Source organism: Monodelphis domestica, chromosome 1 (genome assembly GCF_027887165.1).
Source record: "Monodelphis domestica isolate mMonDom1 chromosome 1, mMonDom1.pri, whole genome shotgun sequence".
NCBI lineage: Eukaryota > Metazoa > Chordata > Mammalia > Didelphimorphia > Didelphidae > Monodelphis > Monodelphis domestica.
The window spans coordinates 407,572,888-407,598,690 of NC_077227.1; the positions used below are offsets into that span (position 1 = coordinate 407,572,888).

The window sequence follows — 25,803 nt, forward strand, 5'->3', positions numbered from 1 at the left end:
GCCAAGTCCTGGAGTTGTCTTCCCCAACCATTTCTCATCTATTCCCATTTCCATTACTCTCAGCAATCTTTAAATAGCTCATATAGTAACTTAATAAAGAAAAAAGAAAGAACAAACATTTTGTTGAAAATTTCACCTGCATTAAATTGAAGCAAAATTTTATTTGCCAAAGCTGATGAGGAAAGAGTAGTCCTTACAGATGTTCTTTTAATGTCAAGTAGGGGGAATAAAAGAAGAAAAAAAACAAAAAGAAAAAAATAAATACAATAAACCCTAGTATTTTGGCGTGTTGATTCACTTCTGCTAATTCAGGAAAGAAAATATATGAATATTATAGGAGAAATAGTACAGTCCAAGAATGAAAAATCCTGGTTTTCCAGCTTCCAACCAGTTCTCCATCAGTATGACTCATGAACAGAGAAATCACTTCTCTTATTATAAACCTGCTTTCTCATCTATACACTAAGGGGGTTGGACCAAAATATTACTAAGTCCTCTCTAGTTCTGATATTCTAGGATGGTCAACAGCTTGATACACTATCCCAAAAATCCCTGGAGTGTGGCTAAGCATTCAAATTTCAAATGCTAGTGTTAGGACATAGATTGTATATCTTTACCACCAATTATACACTATGTTCTTGGAAACTATGATCAGGTATCCATCCATCTTTAAAGTCTGTTTGCCATTTACCTTGCACAATCATAGTCTAATCATGAAGTTTATTATATGTAACTAAAATTGTGGTTTCTGATTCTTCATTGTCATACTGAAATTAGCAGAGTTCACGTTCTAGGAATATGGACTAGCTTACAAAAAAAAAATCACAGATTTAGAGCTGGAAGAGACCTTAAAAAACATTTATTTAACTCAAACCTCTCACTTTCTATAAAATAACCAACTTAGACCATACTGAATGAACACTAGTAGTACTGTGGTCAAAAGAATAAGACATTACATCCAAATTTAGATTAAGCCAAGAGCTTTCTTCCAAAGTTATATATGTTTAACAAACTGGATGAAGCAATTTAAGTTAGCAGTTCTACAAATAGTCAAATAAAATATAGGGTAAACAGAAGGGAGGCAAATTTATTTTGGACCCTTTTATGGAGATTTTCGATATTTGTGATTTTTCAAAGAGAAATACATGAGGAAAAGCAATGCTAGCACCACATTAACAGAAGTGGAACCTTTTTTCCAAAAATCTGAAATAGCAACAAATTAGGAAAAATTCAATTTTACTCATTAAAGATCTTCACTCTAAACAGATGAGAACACAGAAAATAAATATAACAAGTATTAAACCAAAAAAAATTCATCACATTATTACAGGTTCAGGCTCATCTGGTGATAATTACTTTTCAGGAACAACTATTAAAATTATTCTGCAATCTCCCTGTTATCAACACAACAGTAATTTATTCTTATTTGGCTGTATAGCCTGAGACCTTTGACCTATGCATTAGGTCTGTAGGAGGAGTTGCTTTGGAATGCACAAAATAAACTACATGTGTTAAATTGGTATGTTAGGAATTCATTCCATTAATAAAAAGTGTTTTTGCAGACTTAGTCATTTTTGTTTGAGTAAAATAACTTGTTCCCTTCCTAAGTCTGTTGAGCTCACATGCTAAAGGTTATAACATAGAACAAAAATTAAATTTCTGATATCATGGACTTGGTATTTAAAAAATAAAATGTATGGAATCTTAGTAAAACAAAATTTCACTGTACTTGACTTATGTAACTTAATAACAAATACACAATGACTGAGTGAAAACAAAAATATAATTGGGAGACCATAGGCTTTCAGTTTGGAAGGACTTCTTCAGTGGTTAGCCAATTCAGACTTTAGCTTAGGTAAAGAGAAAGGAAGTGAATTCAGAAATAAAATTCTACAAATTAAAATATGAAAAAAGCTGATAACTGAGCCAAGCATCTGAAGCCAAACACTTTTCTTGGAAAACACCCCATGAAAACCTAGCAATTTGGGACAATTTGAAAAACTGTGACTTGGAAAATCCCAGGTCACTAAACAAGAGTCCAAGCCACTGGATTTGAAGCAACAATGGTAAAGTCAAGGGACCATTCTTCACTAATCTGGTTAAGTCTGAAGAGTGAGTCTTGGTATGAAATCCAATCACAATGATGCAATTTCCTAGACTCCTCAGGTAGCATACAATAAGCCAAGAGAACACAAACTGCTTATTAAAGTTTGCTTCATAAATAACCTAAACACAAATTAGTTGGTTGAGATAGTATGAGCATCAACCATAAAAATTCAGTTTGATTAACACACTTCAAAGTTCTAAATGACTAGTTTTGTCCCCTACCAAAGAAAACATTTAGATTAAATGGTAATATTATAATAGGGACATCATCCCAATGAATTCAGTGTGTTCCTATATGGTTACTAATTTTGTTTATCAACATTCATGTTAAATTCCTTCACAAGTAACATGACATATTTAGAAAGATATTTCTTCATATAAGGGTTTTCGTGTTTACATATGTCCTGGCTACAGTAGCAACAATAAGAATTTACATTTCATTAACAATTGTGCACAGTATTAAAGGGATATTCACAAGGCTGTCCTTGATCCATTTAAGTTCAAACCAAGCTTAATGTAACAAATTTTTCTTTGAAGCTACTTCTAAGAAATTCATAGTATGAGGAAAATAGCCATATTTTATTTGTATTTAAGATAAATTTTTGCTACTTTAAATCATGCCCAAAAGCAGGAAAAAAAAATCTACTCTTGACTACCAGTGAGGGATCTATTGTATTTGTCTTTAGAAAAAGGAAAAGGAATGTCTAGCCTAACTCTAAGACAAACTATGTGGTTAGGATGACAAAGAAAAAGAGTATCTATATAACAAAAGAATTTGAAACTGCAATAAATTAGTTTAAAGAAAGGATACAAAAGGAGTATCCACAATTTGATCATGTGAACGGAGACTTGAACTATCAGCATCTTGTGTTTTGAGCCTAATAGACCAGGGCATGACAAATTTCAGAAGACATGACACTTGAAATACAGAACTTTATTTAGAAACTGTTTAAAGTAGAAAAAAACCCTGTCAAGAAAGACCAGGTGGAATATGGTTTCCCAGTAAAATGGAATTTTTAGGGCAACAAAAGTCTAAAAGGCCACAAGAGAGAAATAGCACCACTGTATTTTAACAATGGCGAGTTACTTGCATTTTTGGCATTATTATTATTAATTAAATTTGGGTTTTCCTCAGAATTCCACACAGATTCATGCACTACACAACAATTTTATCATAAAAGCTCGCCTTCTACACACATTTTAGGACACCAGAATCTACCACCAAAAACAAATTGATACAAGCACATCAGGACTGATCAATCTCAGTAGTAGGTGACTGAGAAATCTGGCAGGTTCCTACCAAACAAAAAGGATGAAACAGGCTGAGGTGCAAAGCAAAAGATGGGAGTGTTTAGGAATGAAATATTTTAAATATTAATATTTAAATTAGACATGGTACTGTATTTTCTGCAAAAAAAATTAACATTTAGTAACACACTCTAATGAAATTTATCTCCAAGGAGATTAGTGCACTGGCAACTATTCAGATACAGTGAGAGCTGTGGACAGCAGGTACCAAAAAAAAAAAAACCAAAAACCCAAGGCCTTACAGATCACAAGGTAATCTCAGCCTTCACAGATCACTCTCCCTCTACCAGAGGTCCAGAAAGAACGTGGAGCATGATCACCTGCCCATGGTATGTCTTGTTCTCAGCAGCATGTTTTAAGGGGCAGAAAGAAGAGACCCCAAAAGGGGAACATAAAGGAAAAGGAAGAATAAAAAGTTAACTAAAAGAAAACAAGACAATCTGCTCCCAAGTAACATTCATTTCTAGGGAGGCGTTTTTGCTTTCCAAAAGCAATCTTTAGGTAATATAAGACCAGACACATCTTGCTTTCTAGAAAACACAATGCACAGAAGATTTGGAGTAACATCGAAAAACTGATACAGAAATGCTCAATGAAAACAATTTTGAGCTCTTCAACTCAATCATACATCTCAGAGCCAAAAGACTCCCTCTGATTGTTAGGCAAAAATCCAGCCTATTCTTTCATGGGGACTACCACTTAGCATTACCAAAAAGCTCTAGAATAAATTTCTTTACTTTGCATTCTGATCAATTTCTATGCCTGCAAGTACTAAAAGAGCACCACAGGCCTTCCCAGACAGTCATGTATAAGGTTAGGCGCTTTCTAACCACAAGATGAAGCACAAAGAATCCTGTCATATTACATTTTATAATTTGACATAAGGAAACATTTTTAAATACTCTTAAGGCATTATTTATTTAGTTCTCTGTTGAGATTTCACATTAGCTAATTCATTTTGTGAGTCATCTTCACATTTCTCTATTCTGAGCCTCCATTTAGTATGTTATATAAAAACAATTTTTCAGGAATCAGTATGTTTACCAGCAACCAAAAAGTGAGCTCTCAAGATCTGCCTCTTTGTTCCCTAAGTGAACCAGCTAGATGTTAATACTGCTTTACCACAAGATAAAAGTTCCTAACTCAATACCCATTGTAAAAGGAGTGAAACTTCTGCAAAGTGCACTTTAAGAAGAGGTACTTTTTGCTTACGAAAAGAAACCAGTGAGTGAGTCCTCTAAAAATAATAAAAGGGAGTATTTTACAGTTAAGCACATGATTTGGGGTGAAGAATTCAGATGTTGCTTCTCTACTGGTACAGTACATGGGTTATTAATACTCTTCTTGCTCCTCTTGCGGACCCCCTTCATCAGGTATCACAAAGCCTTCCTAAAAGAGAAGGAAGGGAAAAGATGCTTTACTCAGAATGTTATATAACTCACATTAAATATGACTTTACATGTTACAGTTATTTTCTCACTCAGCAGTAAGTACTTCAAGAATTATTATTTTATCTGGGACAATTCTGAAGGACTTTGACAAAGAATGCTCTCTATCTCCAGAGAAAGAACTGCTGGAGTCAGCTATAGATCAAAGCATACCATCTTCCTTATTAGTTTATTTATGGTTTTATTGGAGGGGGGGGGGGTTATATGAGTATTCTCTTACAACAGTGACCAACATGGAAGTATGTTTTGCATACTAATACATGTATAATCCAGATCAAATTGCTTACCATCTTCAAGAGGGAGGAAGGAAAGGAGGGAGGAATTTGGGATATTATAATGTCTGAAAACATTAGCTAAAAATTGTTATTACATGTAATTGGAAAAAAATCTGAATAAAAATAGAGGGGAAAAAAGAATTACCATTTTATTCATTTTACAGATTAACAAAAAAGGTTCAGAGATGCAGTGCAATTTGCTAAAAATGACAAAGCACTAATATATATATATGCAAGTCAGATCTTGAATTCAATTCTTCTGGATCAAAATTCAAAATACATATAACAACATTTAAAAACTGCACCAAGCCAACAGTTCTACTGGGTATCAACATTAACAATAATTACAGATCACATTGGGGCAGCTGGGTGGCTCAGTGAATAGAGCCAAGACTGGAGTGAGGAGGACCTGAAATCCAATCTGACCTCAGACACTTCCTAACTGTAACCCTAGGCAAGTCACTTAACTCCAAATGCTTAGACCTTACTGCTCTTCTGCCTCAGAACTGAAATTTAATAAATTTTAAGACAGACGGTAAGGACTTTAAAAAAATTGTATGAAACAAGGTCCCAAGATAACCTCAAGGAACTCCAGAGAGGAGGGGAAGGAGGGAGAGAATCTGACATTGCAAAATGTCAGAAAATAATTGTCAAAAATTATTTCTACATCTAACTTTTAAAAACTATTAAAATTATAGATCACATTTATATATCTCTATAAAGAGAAAAACTTCAAAATTTGAAAAATTATTTATATCAATCATTTCACTTCAGCCTCAAAACAATCCTATGAAGTAGTTGCTATTATCTATTTTACACAAAAAGAAACTGAAGCCCTATAATGAGCATGGGGGTCTCAAGCTTATAAGTGCCAGAGACAAGATTTGAATCCAGGTCTTCCTATCTCTTAAGTCCTGGGTTCTATTTTTATCACAATAGCTACCATTAAAGCGTTCTTTGACTTCAACACCAAGAGACTATTGGGATGAGAAAGGCCTGGAAGAAAAAAATCTTTTTAAAAAGAATATAACTGCTAACTATAAAATTTATAGTCTTAATTGGTATCTGTGTATAGAAATTAAAAGAAAGGGCAAAGAAGTGGTGAGCTATGATGTGGAAGGGTACATATGTCAATTTTTTGGCAAGTTGGCTAATTTTGCTTAACTGCTTTATCTCTCTTTTTCTTTTTTAGAGAGAAAGCTTTCTGGAAAGGAGAGAAAGCAGGACATATAAATGTAAATGCCCAATTTTCCTTGTATTTTTGTGAAAGAAAAAATTTAATTTTATAAATTTTTAAGTTTTAAGTCTTTTGAAGTACTTCAGAATGTCTTAATGTCTTAATCTGTTCTAAGTTCATCACCACTATCAGTAGATAGCTAACATGCTTCAGTCTTCTAGAATCAGTTGGTCATTTTGTTGACCAGTTTTTAGGTTCTTCAAAGTTGTCTGTTTTTATAATATTATCATTTCCAATGTGGCATTTGCCTAAACCATATTATATACTCAGTATGTCTTCCCTTTCTAAACTGGAAAAAAGGAAAAGAGAAAAAAAAACCAAAGACAGCCAATGTCTACAAAGGAGATGAGATAATTAAATCCTCCTTCTTCATTCAACAACCCATAACTGACACTCACATCTGTGGCATAGAGAATCTCCACAATCCTCTGCAACACTGGATCACTTTCCCCTTCGTTTTCCTGACAAATCAATTCAATATTCCTTAGCTTTCCAAAGTAGAAGTCTCTCTCTTTCTCCAAGTCTTCAACAGTGAGTTTCAATACATTGATCTGTATAAGAGATAAAACAAAATAAATGTATGGCATTAGCATGACAATAACACATCTGGTAAAAACTTAAGCTTCTTCCAATCTATTAGTGTTCTCTCCTACAATTTTGGTATTGGATAGAGAAATGGACTTGAAATCAAGAAGAGTAGGATTGTTTTTCTCAATTAGCAAAAAACCCCTACATTCTCTCATACCCACACTCTCCTTCTGAAAAAAGAAAGAAAAACAAAGCCCCTGTAACAAATATGTACCATCAAGCAAAACCAATTCTATCATTGATGCTAATACAAAAAAAAAAGGTTTCAATTTGTTCGGAGTCCATCACCATTCTGTCGGTAGATGGCTAGCATGTTTCATCAGGAGTCTTCTAGAATCAAGATTGGTTATTTTGTTGAACTGAAGTATGTCCTTCCCAGTTGCCTGTTTTTATAATATTATTATTGTATAAACTGTTTTCCTGGTTCTGTTGTGAGCCAAGTTATATACAGGTTGTGATCTACACTGTTGGAAAGAATTCCCACTCCAATGCAATTAGATGACCTTATACATTGACACATTACTTATCTCTTTGTATGTTACTTCTCTTTAGAATGTAAGCTTTGTATTTCCAATGCATTCTTACATGCAGGAGATATTTAGTAATATTTGTTGAATTTAGTTGAAATCAGACACTTCATAATAAATAAGTAAATAAAGATACAAGATAAAAATCTGACAAGTATTTAACTCTACTTCAGAATATTACATTGTCCTAGACTTGAACAATTATGTGAAAACACATGAACTTCCACCCAGCTTAAATGTTCTCAGACCTATCCAAATTCACAACAATAAGCCTCTATTTTAGGAGAGTATGCTACTTGCCTCTCTCCCTGCTTAATGAGCTTCATAACATTCGGTAAAGATACTGAAGTAGAAAGTAGGAAAAGAGAGGCACTCATTCAATGAACAAATATTTATCCAATGCCAGTAATGTATAAAACTGTGCAAAAATAATTAGAACATAGTTCCTTCCTAAATGCAGCTGAGATAGTGCTTGTATATATAAATATAGAATAATTAGGAGCTCAGTGGATGGAGAGCCAGGCCTAGAGATGGGAGGTCCTGGGTTCAAATCTGGCCTCAGACACTTCCTAGCTGTGTAACCCTGGGCAAGTCACTTGACCCCCATTGCCTAGCCCTTACCACTCTTCTGCCTTAGAGGCATTACACAGTATTGACTCCAAGACAGAAGGTATGGGTTTAAAAAAAAAAAAGAATAATTACAATGTAAAGTATTACAAAGCTGTTAAGACATCAAGAAACAGTAAATACTGGTCAAATGTAGTGACCAATCCTAACTCAGAGTTTGATGATGAAGTATATTTTTCCCTTTTCTGGGTATATAAATGGTAGTCTATGGGTAAAGAATAAGGCATAGGCTGTCAGGTGTGATCAATGTATTATTTGTTTTGCTTAACTATACTACTTTTTTATAAGAGTCTAATTAGGGCAGTGGAATTATGAAATGATAGCCATGTTAAAAAATACCAATAAAACGTTTTTAAAAGTATGCTGTAACTATTAAAAGTACACAATAAATACAATTCAGAATAGAATAAATAAAAACATAATGGCAATCTCACCTGTCGTCTGCTGCTACACTGTCTTCTCTTCCTAATTCTTATTTAGGTTCCTGAATCCTCCAAGAGTCACAACATGGTCAAAACTGAATTCATCTTCCTCTCCCATGCTCTTTTCCTCTCAACCTTCTGCTGATAAGTCTTTCTCCTCATTCCTATATAGTCTTAAAGACTTCCTGTCCTTTTGTTCTCTGAACTGTTTCCCCTCAAAAATTCAATCAGTTCCCAAGTTTTAAAAAATTCCAGAATCTCCTCAATGCCTTTTTTCCATTCCCATTGACACTATCCTGATAAGGTCCTCATTATTTATGAAAGACTATTCCCAATTAGCCTCCTAACTGTTCTCTCTACACCCAGTTTCTCCCCTCTTCAGTCTGAACATTTACCCTGCTGCCAAAATTATCCTCCTTATGCATCATTCTAATCATATCACTACCCTCCCTCAAAATGCAAGTCCCTAGAGCTTTTAATTTAAGATTCTCAATAATATAGCTTTATTTCACAAATCCTCTGTTCCTGTCAAATGGCTGCAACAGTTTCCTATTCTGATCTTGCCTCCTCTAGTCTTCATATGATAGCAAAAGTTGATGCCAGTTCCTGGAATGTAATCCATCTTATAAAAAAAAACTTTTTTTAAAAAAGTCAATAAACTGAAGGTGCTAGTTGTAGAAATTTTCAATATATAAAAGCCCCTCATTACTACAAATTATTATGTTTTCTATTAAAAAAAAGAAAACTGATCATCAAATCTTTGACATCTCTCATTTTTTATATTTAACTCCCCTACTGCTGACTCATCCTCTCTTTTCTTTCTCCCTCTATTTCTTATCCCACATCTGATTGTCCTATGCAGTTAATTCAGTAAGAGAAACAGGCTACCACCCAACCTCCTTAACACAGTCAAATTTTTTTTTTCTGATCCAAATTTGTTATTTCATCAATTAAAGGAAATTCCCAGTAGAGATATAATTCCTATCAACTTTTCTGCAGCTTACAGTCTGGAATGATAGTGACACATGAGGTTAGTATTTATTAAGAGGTAGTACTTAAAACAAGCTCATCCTAACATGAAATTGGAGGTTCCCATAGAACATCATTTCTCAAAACTTCCTTGTATCTAAGTGGACATAATAAATGTTTGCTGAATTATAATGAGCATAACAACCTGAATGACAGAATATTTTTCATCCATTTGACTCTTTTCTGTGTGAATAGCTAGGCCAAACCATTTACCTTATTATATATCTCACTTAGGCCATTCTATACTGTTCCAGAATTTGAAGAAATAAGCGCCTATGAATAGGAGCAACTACAAAACACTATCTATAGGGAATCCCTCTTCCATCTGCATTCTACACTGAACATTTTCCATGGCAGTGAAAAATAACTTTGTCAAGTATTACATATACCTGTGTTGGGCTTTACTTGATATTAGTATTAGTAACTAGTATTTACATAGCACTTTAAGGGTTGTGAAGTACTTTACATATATTTTCTCATTTGATCTTCTCAAAACCCCTGCAAAGAAGGTGTTAGTCAACTGTACAGATTTTGGCATTGATTCTAAGACACAAATTAAAAATTTTATTAAAAAATAGTATAGGAATGTTCAAAAGATATCTAAGCATTTAAAGTATTACTCATGGTATTCACAAATCTAAGAGAGCTTGAAAAAGCTTCTACCCTGGAGTGAACAGTCCAGAGAGACAGAATAAATTCCAATTCAAGAAGGTAGGGTTATGTATATTTAAACTTTGTCTCTGACTTCAGGATAGTACTCTTTACTTTCCTTAACAGTTAAAAAAACTCAAAAGGACATTCTTTTGTCACTAACGTCTATATCCTATCGCAGACTTGGCAAACCTTTTAGAGATCACATGCCTAAACTGCACCTTCAAGCTGCTGTCAGCCCTGCATTACCACAGAGAGCAGAGGAAGTGCTCACATTGGGCTGCTGGGCAGAGGGGGGAGGCATGCAAAAAATGTCCTCAAGCTGTGGTAGAGAGGGGAACAGAGCCACCCGATCCTGCTTGCCTGGACACCTGTGCCACATCTTTGCCAACATGGTCCTATAGTGATGATCACAGTGCAAAGTATGTAAAAGGCACTGAATACATACTTTGATAAAAGTGGGAATAATTACCATGACCATTGGTGTCCAGTATCTTTGACATTCAGGTTTAGCCATGAGGCTCTGTAGAGTACTGGACACAACTTATTCTGGGAGGTCCTAGGTACAACTAAAGCCACCCTTGCCCCTCAGAACCAGAAGACAAAAAAAAAGGGAAAAAAGACAAATCTACCAAAAGAAGCTAAGAATACAGTCCAGGAAAAAAAAATACCTCCCCCTCCCCCCCCATTCCAGTACCCCAAGAGCCACTTGCAAACTTCAGGGTCTCAAATCTCTAAACTTAAGTCTCAAAAACTCCAAAACTTGGGGCATAAGTTGGTAATAACATTAAAGCCTCACAATACCAGCTAGCAAACAGAAGATATTTTGAAAAAATTTGAAAAGACCATTGTTAACCTTGCTAGAGACCTAGGAACAATGCCCTAAGCTACTTTTTGGAGGTAGAATTAATGATCCTTTTTAATGTTTTCAGTTTCTGAGAACATGATTTCTGTTCCCTTCTTTACCTGTACTTTATTACTGCAGGAGTTCTTAACCTGGGGTCCATGGACTCCCCAGTGGTCCATGAATAATCTTGAGAGGGGAAGAGACCATGAACTTGGATGGGGAAAAAAGTTACACCTCTATTTTCATTAACCTCTAATTGAACTTAAGCTTTACCTTCAATTATTGAAAGACATTCTGAAAAGGAGTCCATATGCTTCACCAGTTGGCCAGGGTTAACAATCTCTAATTATACATTTGTACCCTAAATGTGACAAGGACCAGAAAGCAAAAACTACTGGTATACTGGTATGAATAGCTTCCTTAAAATTCTCCTTATACAATATCATACTGTAGGGCCTTAGAGCTTCTAAGCATCACTGCATCAATTCTCTTTTTCATGAAAATGAAGTTTAATTATGGAGAGAGCTAGGTCACACAGAATATCAAGCCAGGCCTAGAATTGAGAATACCTGGGTTCAAACGTGGCCTCAGATACTTTCTAGCTGTCTGACTCTGAGCAAGTCACTTAACCTTGATTGTATGGTCCCTGTCACTCTTAGAACTAATAGAAATAAGGTAAGTAGTTTAGGGGAAAAAAAGAAATTTAATTATGGTACATGTATGTAAAATAATTACAATACTGCAAGAAATGCCAACTATAAAAAATTCAGAGAAGCAAGGAAAAGCTTAAAAGAACTTATGGTCACACATTGGATCTCATCATTACATGCATGTTCTACTTCCTTTAAAAAACTCTGGCATTCCTCTATCCATCCAATGCCTAATGTAATTTCATCTCTCTGTATGTCTTACCCTTCCTAAACCCATTATTTCAGGCCAATTAGCCCTTTTCTAATTTTACTTTTTTCCCCCTCTCCAATCTTGACTCAATAGTTAGTCAATTCAATTCTGCACTACCATCATTTAATCCTTGCCAAACCTCAGTTCTAGATTATTCCCAACATCCATTACCTACATCCCTACTCACATGCTAGTGAATGGAGCTGGAAGAAGTCACTCAACCATGCTGACTAGATACATAATAAATTCATGTTTTCCAACTTAAACTGGATTCTCATTACAAGGCAATTCTTTTATTCCTCAATAATGTGATTCCCTATCTCACTACCCCCCCCCCAATACTATTATCAATGCTTAATCTTTTCTCTCAAGCCTCCCAAATCTCTCTTCCTACCCTACCACCCATCCACTAAGGACCTTACCTCTTACTTTAATGAGGCAATTGAGTTATTCAATGTGAGTTCCATTCTCTCCCCTTCTCTTGACATCCTCCTCCATTCTCTTTCCTTTCCCCAAGGCTCAGCAGAGAAGAGGTCCTTCTCCTTGCCAAGGCCAATCTGTCTACATGTGCCTTGGTTCTCTTCTCTCCCACCCTTTCCAGCAACCTCAATCATTTTCCTCCCCCATCTTTTAACATCTCCAGGCTACTTGTTCATTTTCCTACCACCTTCAGACAAGGCCAGGTCTCCTTCCTTCTTAAAAAAACTTTCAGAGGCTTGTACCATCCTGTCAAGCTGTTGCCCTTTATATCTCTATACTTTCTCAACCAAACTCCTAGAAAAAAACTGTCTATACTCAGGGCCTCTACTTTTTCTCTTTTCACTCACTACTCAATCTTTTTCAAAATTAGTTTTGATAATACCAGATCTAAATCGCTCCCTCCAAAGTTACCACTATTCTCCAAATTGCCAAAGCTTATGATCTTTAGCATTCATAACTCCTCTGCTGCATTCAATACTATCAATCATTCTTTCCTCCTGAAAAACTCTCTTATCTAAACTCTAATCACTTTCTCTCAATTTTCTTCTTTCTATGTAACCACTAATTTTCAGTCTCCTTTGTTGATTTACCATAATCCTTTACTATAGGTGTTTCCCAAAGTGTTTCCCTAGGCCCCCTACTCTACATTCTCACTTAATGACCTCATCCTTCCTATGGATTTATCATCTTTATGTCAATGACTCATACAGAGACAAAGATAAGAGAGCTATCTTCAGCCTCAATCTCACTTCCATATCCCCATTTGCCTACTAAACATTTCAAACCAAGTGTCCCAGAGACATCTCAAACTTATCATGTCCAAAACTGAAATCTTTACCCCCAAACTCATCCCCATCTTCCAAAGTTCCCTATTCCTATCAAAGACACCATCTTTCTTTCCCTAAGATTAAAAACCTCTTAGTATTATCCTCAACTCCTCAGTTTCCTTTCATTCACATATCTAATTAGTGGTTAACATCTCTTGCACCTGACCCCCTCCCTCTATTCAGACAGCTACAACCTTAACTGAGCCTCTCCATCAGCACTTGCCTAAATTATTACTGGTTCCCCTGCCTATTATCATTCTAGAGACTGCCACCCAAGAATTTTCCTTAAGCACAGATCAGCCAGATCATAACTCACCCTGCTCCCCTAACCCACTCAATCAACTCCAGTGGCTGCCAAATCTCTAGGACCAAATGTAAACTCCTTTAGGTAAAAAACTATGCAAACTTTAGGGTCTGGTGTATTCATTTTGTTTATATCCCAAGCACCTAGTCTAACCTACACAGGAGGTGCTTAAATACTCGTTGAAATAAAATGATTATATAACAATGTAAATAGGGAAAAGTAGTTATAATGACCAAAACATATGATCCTAGAGAAGACTTGAGGAAATATTTCTCCTTTCCTGCAGAGTTCAGAGAGTGTAGAATATTGCATAAACTGTCACATTTGGCTAATGTGTAGATTGATTTTGCTACAAGGCATGGCTTATCAGGGATAAAAGGAAAAAGGGGAGATCAGATGTTGATTTTATTTTCTTAAACAAAAGAAAAAATTAGTACTGATTTTAGTTTTGGAAGCCACCTTACCTGCTGGATCAATTCTGCTGACTCATCATCTCCATTTCCCATCCCTGGATTCTTTCTGACCATACCAGGGCCTGTCTTGGAAGGTGCTGTAGTTCTCTGTGTAGAAATGGGCCTCTGTGGAGCTGAGGGAAAAAAACTTAACTTTTAAATGGAATGGAAAAAAAAATAAAATCACAACAATAATTAATGGGGGCAGCTGGGTGACTCAGTGAATTGAGAGCCAGGACTAGAGACAAGTGTGCTGGGTTCAAATCTAGCCTCGAAAATTTCCTAGCTATGTAACCCTGGGTAAATCACTTAAACCCCATTGCCTAGCCCCCACCATTCTTGTGCCTTGGAACCAATACCCAGTATTGATTCTAAGACAGTAGGTAAGGGTTTAAAAATAATAATAATTGAGGAAGGAGTATTATAATAACCAATTCATTTATGCAGGTATTCAGTGAACAAAACTCATAGCATAAAGAAAGTCTGCCTAGATGGTAATGAATACAATAATCTCTATTGAAAGCAGTTTTTTTCTTGTAAAATACTCATCATTAGGATAATGGAAGTAGTCATCAGAAAGTACAGCACAGGATTTACATCTGAAAAAGACCTTAAAGATCTCATTTAGCCCAAACTGCATTTTGTAGGGTGGAGAAAGGGCAAATGACCAGACCACAGCCTCACAGCAATATGGCAGAACTAGAATTTGAATACAAGCTCAATACAACTTCAAATCCAGAACAGTGTTCCTGTCACTACCCATTGACACTCTCCCATATCTGAGACACACACACACACACACACATATATATATATATACACGAACTTGAAACTACTCAGCCAACTGTACAAATTAGAAGCAGTTCCAAGGAATTGATGCAAAAAAGTCAAGTGGAGAGAATACAACACTTCTAGAAGCATCTCATGCAAAAGAACTGATCAGTTACCCTGCCAAAATTCTTAATTACCCTCCTGGTTCATAATCACTCTCTTTGAGAATGGCCGGGGCATATTATTTTCCTACAGCAGAGAACATAAAGTCTTGTGTCTGTAAAGCCAAGGATCAGAAACTGAGCCAGAAATGAACTTCACCTAGGTAGATACCAGAGAGGCCCAATTTGAGAAATTAGCTGGTCTCTCTAACATTACCTTCTTTTAACTGCAATATAAAGTAGCATAACCACTCTGAGTTATATCAAGTGGACTCCTTGACAATTTAGCTATATATCTCTCTAAGCCTTTTAGTGATGTTTTAAGTCTTATCAAATCTCTTTATTTAAGTATTCCCTAATTTTGCTATCTGGTCTGCTCTCTGTGAAGACACCAAATACAATGAAAAGAAATAGGAACAAAATGAGAAAGGTAAACAAGAGTCCTATATGAGCAAATCAGATTATTTGACATAATCAAGATAACTGCTTATAAATTTGGAATATTATCTAAGATATTAATTTAGAAGAATCCAGTCTTTTTCTTCATATAAAACTGCTTGATCAGATGTAAAAATAGGCAATGACTACCCTATAATATGTACACTTAAACTCAGAACAAGGAAAAGTTAGGTGCTTTTTTAAAATCCACAATAAGCAAATGTGTTTTCACTCAGCTGCTTTACCCACTATATATACCTACCCTGAATGAGCTAGATTTTTTCCCCCAAATTTCAAAGTTAATATCTGGAATGTTAAGGAGTGGATGAACTTATATAACTTCCTGTTCTACCCATCAGGAGCATAAGAGCACAAAATAATTTTAAGGAACAAGGAAGAGCTTGAAATTCTTTATTACCAGACCATTCTTACTAGAGTCCCACCTAGCATGAGACGACTTGCCATAATGACAACTGTACAGCCTTTGATATCTCCAAGACTTATAAATTTGAACTAAAGAGCCTTATTGTATAACTGATATTCCAAAGGTTAGTGCAGTACAGTAACTCTGCTGACTCAAAGCAGCATCAAAAGCATGTAATGTAAAAAATGGAGATTTGAACTCTGGACTCCAAACCCCAAGAGTCCTTGCTAGCTCCCAGGATGCTTTGTAATCGCACTGAATTCTCACCTGGGCAAGAACACAAGTTATTATTTAAAGGAGTTCTCCGCCTACTGAGAGTCTCTTTTTTACTTCCTCTGCCCGGCAGACGCGTCTCTCATGATGTGAGTGAAATTGAATTGGGCCTCTTGGCCCACCTAGCATGTGCCTTTCTTACTTGTATTTTCTTAAATTCTCAACCTTTAATAAAACTCTAAAAATATAATACTCCTTGCAGAGAGAAACTAATTTCTACCTGCCCCAGCTTCCCCTAAATTTTAACTGTTACAGAACTCTACTCTTACCTGCACCACTGGAACCAAGAGGTTTTTTTGGCTTATTCAAAACTGGAGTCATGAGGGAGGGGGCTACTGCCGTTTCTTGGCCTTGACGAGCTGCTACAGGATCATAGTCTTTCCCATCATAGTTTGCATCAAAAAATTTCTTGAACCATTGAACAAATTCAAAATTGTCTTGAAATTTTCCTTTCACTAATTTGTCCACAGGAATTATCTAAGGAAAAGAGGGGGAAAAAATTAAAATAGTTTAGCTCAAGATATTAAAGAATCAGTATACAGAATCTACAAGGAAAAAAAAAAGTCTTCTAGTGAGATGGACTGCAGGCAGATCTTGCCATAAGACTTGCAACTATTACCTCTAGACCCCTAGGCACTATTATCAAATTTGATGATATACATACACCTTTAAGGACTCTGCCAGCCACCCCACCATTGCCTTCACAACTTCTACACTTTTATTTCATTTGCCCTTGAACTGAATGACTTTTTTTAAATGTATTTTCCCCCACAATTAGAATGTGAACAACTTGAGGGCAGGAGGACATCATAGTTTCTTTCAACTGTATTAGTGCTTCAAATACTACTAAGAAAATAGTAAATACTTTATAAATGTGTTATATTCATTCATTCATTACAGGAATTAAGGATTAAAGCCCTAGTATTATAAAACAAGCAATTAACAAAAAAGTCAAATTCCATTAAAATCCAAGGCACAGGTTATTTCATTAAGCTGAAACCTAATGTATCAAAAACTGCTTGAAGTAAATAGTACCTTTGCTGGAGTTCATTAATTTTTTACCACATAAAGAATTTTATAAAAACTCAGAGCATAAAGGGAGCTCAAAGGTCATTTAATCCAGCACCTGCTAGAAGCATATTCATCCCTAAGTGTTCATCTAGCCTTTTCCTTAATTACCTTAGTGACAGAGAACACATCTTCCCTGGGGGCCATTCTATTGTTAAAAAGCTGTTCCAATATTGAAAGGTATTTTGAGTACCATTAACTCACTGGTCCTAGTTCTGACCTATGGAGTTATAAATAAAGTAATCCTATCCAATCCACGTTTTATATCTGAGCACATCAGAAATTTTAAGACCATAAACTTGTCCCCTCTCTGATTTCTCTCAATGTATTAAACACTGCTTTTATGATATGTAATAAATAAAATCTGACCTATATCTAAATTAGAGGCAAGTTGTTAACAATTTGAAATAATCTTTCTTTTTCCTTCTCTGGCAATTAATTGGTATCTTCACTGATGCTGAATTGATAGATAATAGTTTTACAAAAGGAATTACCATAAGATTCCTTAAAGAAGTAGGCTTCCCTGGCATATTTATAATATTATTCTACAAAAATTAAATTAAATTTACAATCAACTTTAGAGGTAATAACTCAACACATATTTTTCCATTTTCTCTATCCTATGTTTCCATGTGCAAACATCACCCCATTGATCCAAATCCTACCCATTCTCTAAGATACAATTCAAGCGGAAAGCTCTTCCATGTTGTCTTCCTCATTTGCCAGCCATCTCTAATCATCAACAATATATGAACTAACCTTATTGCACTTACCTGAAACACAGACAGAATGTAGTATCTGAATTGTGCTTTACCTCTCCTATTAAATATTAAGCTTCTCAAGATCAAGAATCTCATTCATCTTTGTAGACAGAAAGTACAATGGTATAATTGATTAACAGTAAACATTCACTATTTTCACTCTACTTAGTGCTTACTGAATGGACAAACCCACTACATAAAGAGATATTTGTCCTATAAAATTTATAAGGAGTTCTAATCCTGGGAACCAGGAACTTGGATTTTTATTGGGATGGTTTTTTCTTGTTATTTTGAAAACTGTTATTTCAATATATTTAGCTTCCTTTGTAATTCCACATATTTTACTTTATACACTTAAAAAAGTTGGGGCCACTGAGTAGCACAATGGATAAAGTGCCAGACCTGGAGTCAGGAGGACCTGGGTTCAAATCTGACCTCAGACACTTCCCAGCTGTGTGACCCTGGGCAAATCACTTAAACATAATTGCCTAGCCTTTGCTGATCTTGTCTTGGTAAAAAAAAAAAATCTTGGTAGTTGGTATTCTAAGATAGAAAGTGAAAGTTTGTTGTTTTTTTTTAACCCTTACCTTCCATCTTGGAGTCAATACTGTGTATTGGCTCCAAGACAGAAGAGTGGTAAGGGCTAGGCAATGAGGGTCAAGTGACTTGCCCAGGGTCACACAGCTGGGAAGTGTCTGAGGCCAGATTTGAACCTAGGACCTCCCATCTCTAGGATTAGCTCTCAATCCACTGAGCTACCCAGCTGCCCCCCGAAAGTGAAAGTTTTTAATTAAAAGAAAAAGAAAAACATTACTCTGACAAGTTCATTGATTTCATCAGACTGTCATGAAATACATGGTCTATCTAGAGACACAATAGCATAGTGACTCAAGGGCCAGCCTTATAGTCATTTACTCTGAAACATATTCAGATATGTGACCCCAGGTAGGTCACATGGCCTATTAGGAAGTTAGGTAACTCTTTTAGCATTAATTTACAGACTTGCAAATATGCATTATAAGTTTCTCATACTTGAAATTACAGGTCGGGACCATAAAAATATACCTAGGAGAATCTGTCTCTAACAAACTCAAATATACTAACAAAAAAGTTGTCTGAGAGCAGCTAGGTGGCTCAGTGGATTGAGAGTCAGGCCCAGAGATGGGAAGTACTAGGTTAAATCTGGGCTGAGATACTTCCTAGCTACTAACCCTAGGCAAGTCATTTAGGCCCCATTGACTAGTCCTTACACTCCTCTATCTTAGAACCTGATCCTCAGTGAAGATTCAAAGACAGAAGGTAAAGGTTTGAAAGGAACAAAGTAGTCTGCAAACATACTATTCCATGGAAGCTATTACTCTTAATGATCCTTATTAGGTTCCCTGGTCTCCTTTAACTCGTAGAAAGGCATCTATGATAGCAGGGATGAGGAAAATAATATACACACCATCTGGGCAGCCTTTTTCAACATTCCCAAAAACAATATGACCCATCTAACTTAAGTAAATTGGGAGTCTATCAGATTTAGGAACAATCACATTATTAAAGCCAATAATGTTTTAATATCACAATGACTTTTGTGAAATTTGTTGAATTACATGTCTGCCAAATTTCACTTCTGGGATGAATGCCTACAATGAAGTTGATATGAGTATTCTGCATAAAATAATGAACCTGGGCAGCATGGAAAATTCTTCTACATTTCCATAACTAGCTTACCTCCACCAAATTCACAGATTAATATAGACAGTACTAATAAAAATTAAGAGCACACACTCAAATGAAAAAAAATATGGTTCCAACTTACTTTGTCCACACCCATCCTCTTAAAACCTGCTTGGAGAATCTTGAAGTTCTGAATATATTCATGTTCCAGTTTTGCTTGAAACTTCACTTTCTTCAGAGCAATGGAACCAGGGAAAAGCATATCCATAAACTGACAATAAGCAGCCCCTGACCCAAAAGAAGAGTACAATCATCATTCAGTCATGTTAGTCCCTTCATAAAGCTTATAAAATTATAAAGTTGAAAGAAACTGAAGTTAAGTGGCAGGCACCCTCTCTCTTATTTTTCATTTTTTCATTTTCATTTTCATTCAATTCAACATTTTCAACAACTGATTTCTCAACTTCTTTTTGAGCACTGTAAAAATGGAGATTTGAACCACGGACTTCAATTCCCAGAAGTCTTTGGTAGTTCCCAGAATTCCCTAAAATCTCACCCTGAGTCCTCATCTGAGTGTGAGAACACAATTTGTATTTAAACTGACTCCACCTACTTCAGCTATCTCTCTGCTTCCACTGCTAAGCACACCCAGGCTCTCTACCTAGCAGGCAAGATGTAGGTTGCACGTGCTTTCTTATTTTGTATTTTCTTTATTTTTTAATCTTTAATAAACCTCATAAACATAATACTTAAAGCAGAGAAACTAAATTTTAATTATAACAGCGCTTTCAGTGATAGAGAGCTCATTGCCTGATGACACAGTCTATTATTTCACTTTTGGAGAGTACTATGGAAATTTCTTCCTTATATTTGGCTATAATTTGCCTCTATGAAGTTTTCACTAATTATTCTTCATTTTTCCATTAAGAAAAGAAAAATTTCCATTAACGAAAGACCAGAGAAAGTTTCCCTCACAATACAGGATAATTAAATTTCTTCAATAATCAGATATTTTAACTTATTCACTACTCCCAAGTTATTCTGGACTTACCAAGTATCACATGAAAATAAAACCCAACAGTAAAGTAAAAAGCTGGCTGGAAAAGGAAATAGGTACCAAAGTAAAGGTTTATTAAAAAGAACATTCTGAGAAGACTAAAGGGAGAAAAACCAATTCAGAAACCATGAACTGACTATTCCACTTCTATTATTTTTCAAAGAACAATGACAAAAGGGAGCCAAAAGAATTTCAGGGGCAACAGTGAACTCTTGAAATGAATCCGAGATCAAGAAATTAAAAGTATAGAAATGTCATATGAAGAGATGTCACAGCACAAGAGAACGGCCCAATTCTGTCTAAAATTTTTGCTGAAACAAAATGAATACATTAAAAGCCATCTCCATTAGCCTCTTTGGAAATAATGTAGTTGATGTTCAGTTGTTTCTGTTATGTCTGACCCATCATGACCCTTTTGAGTTTTCTTAGCAATTATACTAGAGTGATTTCCCATATCCTACTCCAACTCATTTTACAAATGTGGAAACTGAGGCCAATAGGTTAAGTGACTTGCCCAGGGTTCACATAGCTAGTAAATATCTGAGGTCAAATTTGAACTCAGAAAGATGAGTCTTGGAGTCATCTTTCCTGTCAGTATATTTATGGTTTTATTGTGGGGTTTTGTTCTTACAATGATGATCAATATGGAAGTGCCTTGCATGACAATTAAAAAAAATTTTTTTAAAGAAAGATGAGTCTTCTTGGCTCCAGACACAGCACTCTTTCCTCAGCTCCAGACACAGCACTTTTTCCTCTGCCCCACAAACCTGCCCTTTGGAAATAATAATAGCAGCTAGCATTTAGATAGTGCCTACTATGTTTCAGGCACTGTGCTAAACTCTTTATAAATATCATACAAATATGAGGCAGTTAGGTAGTGAAGTGAATAGAGTGGTGAGCCTGAAGTCAGGAAGATCTGAGTTCAAATTTGCCCTCAGACACTTACTAGGGAAAGTCACTCAAGCTCTGTTCACCTGTTTCTTGAATTGTAAAATGGTCATAATAATAGCACCTACCTCCCAGTGTTTTTGTAAGGATCAAATGAGTAAAGTGTAAATCACTTAGCAGAGTGTTTGGCACATAATAAGCAATATATAAATGTTAACTATTCTTATTATGATCTTGTTTTAAAATTTTTCTCAACCACCTCCCCCAATGCTATATTATATTATATTATATTATATTATATTATATTAGTTATATTAGTTCTGTCTGATGGCTGAGCAAATACATGACAAAAACTATGAATTCCGTTAACACTTTAAAATATATGTAGATTTTATTAATCATAACATTATACATATCAAAAAAGATCAATACATACAAATGTATTTATTCAATCTACAAAATGGCAAGGTTACACAAAAGGATTCATAGCCCCTTGCAGTAACTCCACAGCCCACAGGTTGGAAACCATTGAATTAAACTATTTACCCTTCTAAGAAGGAGATAACTAGTTCTAATGGAAGAAATGTAAGTTGAGCTGATCCTTAATAAATGAACATTTTTAAAAAGAGGTTATTCCAAATGAGGGGCTGTCCCTTGATAGGGGAATGGCTGAACAAACTGTGGGATATAATGGTGATGGAATACAATTGTGTTATAAGAATTGATAAACTGCTTGATTTCTAGAAGAACTGGAAAGACCTATATGAACTGATGCAGAGTGAAATGAGCAGAACCAGGAGAACATTATACATAGTAGTACCTGAAACATTGTGGGACAATCAAATGTAATTGACTTTGCTACCAAAAGCAATGCAATGATCCAAGATGACTGAGGGACTTATGAGAAAGAACGCTATTCACATCTATAGAAAGAACCATGGGAGCAGAAACACAGAAGAAAAGCATATGATTTATCACTTGTTTATATGGGTATATGATTTGGGGTTTTGGTTTTAAAATGGAAAGAATATGGAAATAACCCAGTGAAATTTTTTGTCAACTCCAGGAAGGGGGAAGTGCAGAGGGGAAGGAAACAATAAAAATCATGAAAACATGGAAAAATTTTTAAAAATAAAATAAAATTTTTAAAATGTTACCAAGTTTACAAAAAGAGGTTATTCCATAGTGAATAAAAATGTGTACAAAGGCATCAAGTTACAATAAGCACTATATCCAGAAAGATTTGCCTAAATGAAGTTTGACTTCTCGTTGTTAGCAGACTTGAGTGGAAACCATGTTGTCTTGAAAGCCAAACAAAGGAATTTAACCTTAAAGAAGTTGGCATTCAAGTCACTAATGGTTGTTGAAGAGGGAGTGACATGATAGTATTTTAAGAAAACTCTTATAATTCCACTACCAAATGAGAACATAAAGAGGGGAAAATTTAAAAGACAGAGACCATTAGAGGATTTAGTAATCCAAATGTAGGAAATGACTGAATTAGGGTTATTACCAATGAAAATGGAAACAAAATAATGGATAGGAGAAACTTCACAAGACTTCAAAAGAATTATAAATAAAAAATAAAAGAGAAGGAAGGAAGGAAAGAAAAGAGAAGGAAGAAAAAATAACTTGAGATTTTTTTTCTAGCCTGGAAAGGCAGAAGGAGGAGCCAGTTAGGAAAGAAGATGCTGTTAAGATTTTGTTATATTTAATTTATGATGACTGAAGAGGAGGGGCAGGCACATAGACATGGAAATAAAAGGCAGGACTAGATTAAAGGTTGAAAATATTCTTGGTACTCAAAATCAACACTCACATATGCACACATGATTCAGACCCATGTAAATCTAATAGAAAAGGAACTAATACATGAATAAAAATAGAACTGACTCTCTAAAGGTGGACATTTAACAACATCGTGTGACCAGAAATTCCATATCTGCCTAGAAATAACAGCACCTTCCTCCATGGCATATGATCATGAAGTAAGACAGATCTTGTTGTTAATCATTAAAAAGCAACTAGAACCCAGCATTTAAAATTTGGTGCCAAGAAAATATTTATTATTTTGTACATTATCATTTTTATCCTTGCTTTTATAAAATTATATACACAGAGAGAGAGAGAGAGAGAGAGAGAGAGAGAGGCGGAGAAAAGAGGACACATATATATATGTACATATATATATATGAGACATATTTTTGTTCACAGTACCTAAGTTTAGAATAAAGCAAACAAGTAAAACTTGGTGTTAGAAATCAATTTTCCAGTACCTAGCCTTTGTCCTTCAAATTCTTCATAAAAACCCGTTTGGATAATAGTATTCCAGGATGGCACTCTGCAAAATATCACAATAGGGAAACTCTAGAATATAATAATGAATATTAAGCTTGCCAGCCTTAACTTATCCTCTCTCCCGAAATGAATAGAAGCCATCTATGTTCATTGGTGTTTTCAGAACTAACCCAGAGTTGAGGTTAGTAGCTGTCCACAATCAGAAAATGCTTACTCACCATCAAAACTCAGAGAAAGTCACTTGTCATTCATGCTTTTCTATATTCAATACTGAAAGGTTTTACTTGTGAAAAGGATCGAGTTTCCTTGAATTTATACTTATCTTTGAAATGTTAAAGGTATATATAACAGTGTGATCCAACAGTAATATTACCGAGGCACTACAAAGCATTCAATTCATTAGTATTCCCTATTTTTTTCTCTTATGTCTATTTATAGGCAAACCTACCAGACCTTTAGCAGAATGCTTCCTTTATGGAAATGTTGTTTCATTTTTGTTTGGTACTACCATACTGGTAGCAAACATCTCATTTTCTAAAAACTACCATAAAACATAGAAAAACTTTCAAGGTATTCCAAAACAGAGAACTAACTACTTATAAATGGATTAAAGTCCATCTATAAACTTCTATTGAAGACAAACGTGTTAACATTTGTATATATAGAAAAATTTCTATTTTAAACAATTAAAAGTATAAAGAATTACCACTTTTATGTATTTCACATATCTCTAACAAAATACTTGCAATTCATTACTAATACTAATATCCGGTAACATGATTTATTTATATATAAAAACAGGCCTTGAAAAGTCCCTGCTACTTGGGGGAGAGGCTTGAATGAGTTAAGAGCCCATCAAAGGCTAAATTGCATAACATGCACTAAATCTGGCAGTATTATGGTGAGCTCCTAGGAGCTAAGGAAGCTTTAGTTTACTGAACTACCTATGGAGGGCTAAACCAATTCAAGTCAGGAAAAACTGATCAAGCTAAAGTTTCCATAATCATCAGCATTTGGATTGGGCCTATGAGTGGCCAGGCCAAAGACCCTGCCAGATCAAGACAGAGAGTAGTAATATCCAAAACAAAAGTATAATCCTATTAGATACCCAACAATCCTGAGAATTAAGCATGACAAGTATTACTATCCTCATTTTTAAGAAGAGAAAGCCAAAGCATAGAGCAATAAAGTAAATAGCCCTCAAAAGCACAGCTAGTCAGGTGCAGAAACCAAACTAGAACCTCGATCTCCAAAATCCTAAGGTCCAGTATTCTACCTACTATACTACTGCCAACATGCTACAAATTCAACTACCCCAAAATGATATCACAACCAAATGTTCTGACATTTCATTTTCAATTAGAAATTTTTTTTTAATTAAAATTGAACCATTTCTATAGTATCAGTCTCAGCTCTGTGTTTCAAGATATACTGAACATCTCAAAAAAAGTGTGTTATGGAAACATGAAGTACTCATATGTACAGACAAATGGCATTCTTGACTCAAGTAAGGAAAATCTGGGTTCAAATTCTGACACTAGGTTTGCTGTCTTGTTGATCAGTTGTTTCAGTCTTCACATCCAATCCTTTATAAATCCATTTTGGGATTTTCTTGGCAAAGATACTAGAGGGGTTTGCCATTTCCTTCTCCAGCTCATTTTACAGATGAAGGACAGATGCAAACACAGTAATGTCACTTGCCCATTGCTTAGGGTGATACAGCTAAAAAGGGTCTAAGGCTAGATTTGAACTCATGAAGAGGAGTCTTCCTGATTCTAAGCCCCATGATCTATCCATTGCACCAACTAGCTGCCCCTGGTCTAATCCTAGGCAAATAATTCAACATTCTAAGCTTTAGAATATCTCATCTGTAAAATGAGAGGCCTGGACTTGTTGATCTTTAAAGACCCTTTTAGCTCCAAATCTATGATCCTAAAAAACAGAGCCACTTTCATTCAATGTTTTAGGAAG

The 25,803-nt window shown here is 35.3% G+C and overlaps 1 protein-coding gene across 6 annotated transcripts in view; it reads right to left on the minus strand.

Annotated features, from left to right (window-relative positions):
• Positions 1-829: 829 nt before the first annotated feature.
• Positions 830-25,803, minus strand: part of MAPRE1 (microtubule associated protein RP/EB family member 1) — a 32,518-nt gene continuing 7,544 nt past the window's right edge. For all 6 annotated transcript variants that reach the window (XM_007474447.3, XM_007474446.2, XM_007474448.3 and 3 more), the window contains exons 3-7: positions 19,732-19,877; positions 16,365-16,572; positions 14,041-14,162; positions 6,773-6,925; positions 830-4,803 (exon numbers count right to left, since the gene is read on the minus strand). In XM_007474447.3, coding sequence (XP_007474509.1) covers positions 4,747-4,803; positions 6,773-6,925; positions 14,041-14,162; positions 16,365-16,572; positions 19,732-19,877 — 686 coding nt within the window. In that variant the 3' untranslated portion in view covers positions 830-4,746. The remainder of the gene's footprint in view (positions 4,804-6,772; positions 6,926-14,040; positions 14,163-16,364; positions 16,573-19,731; positions 19,878-25,803) is intronic.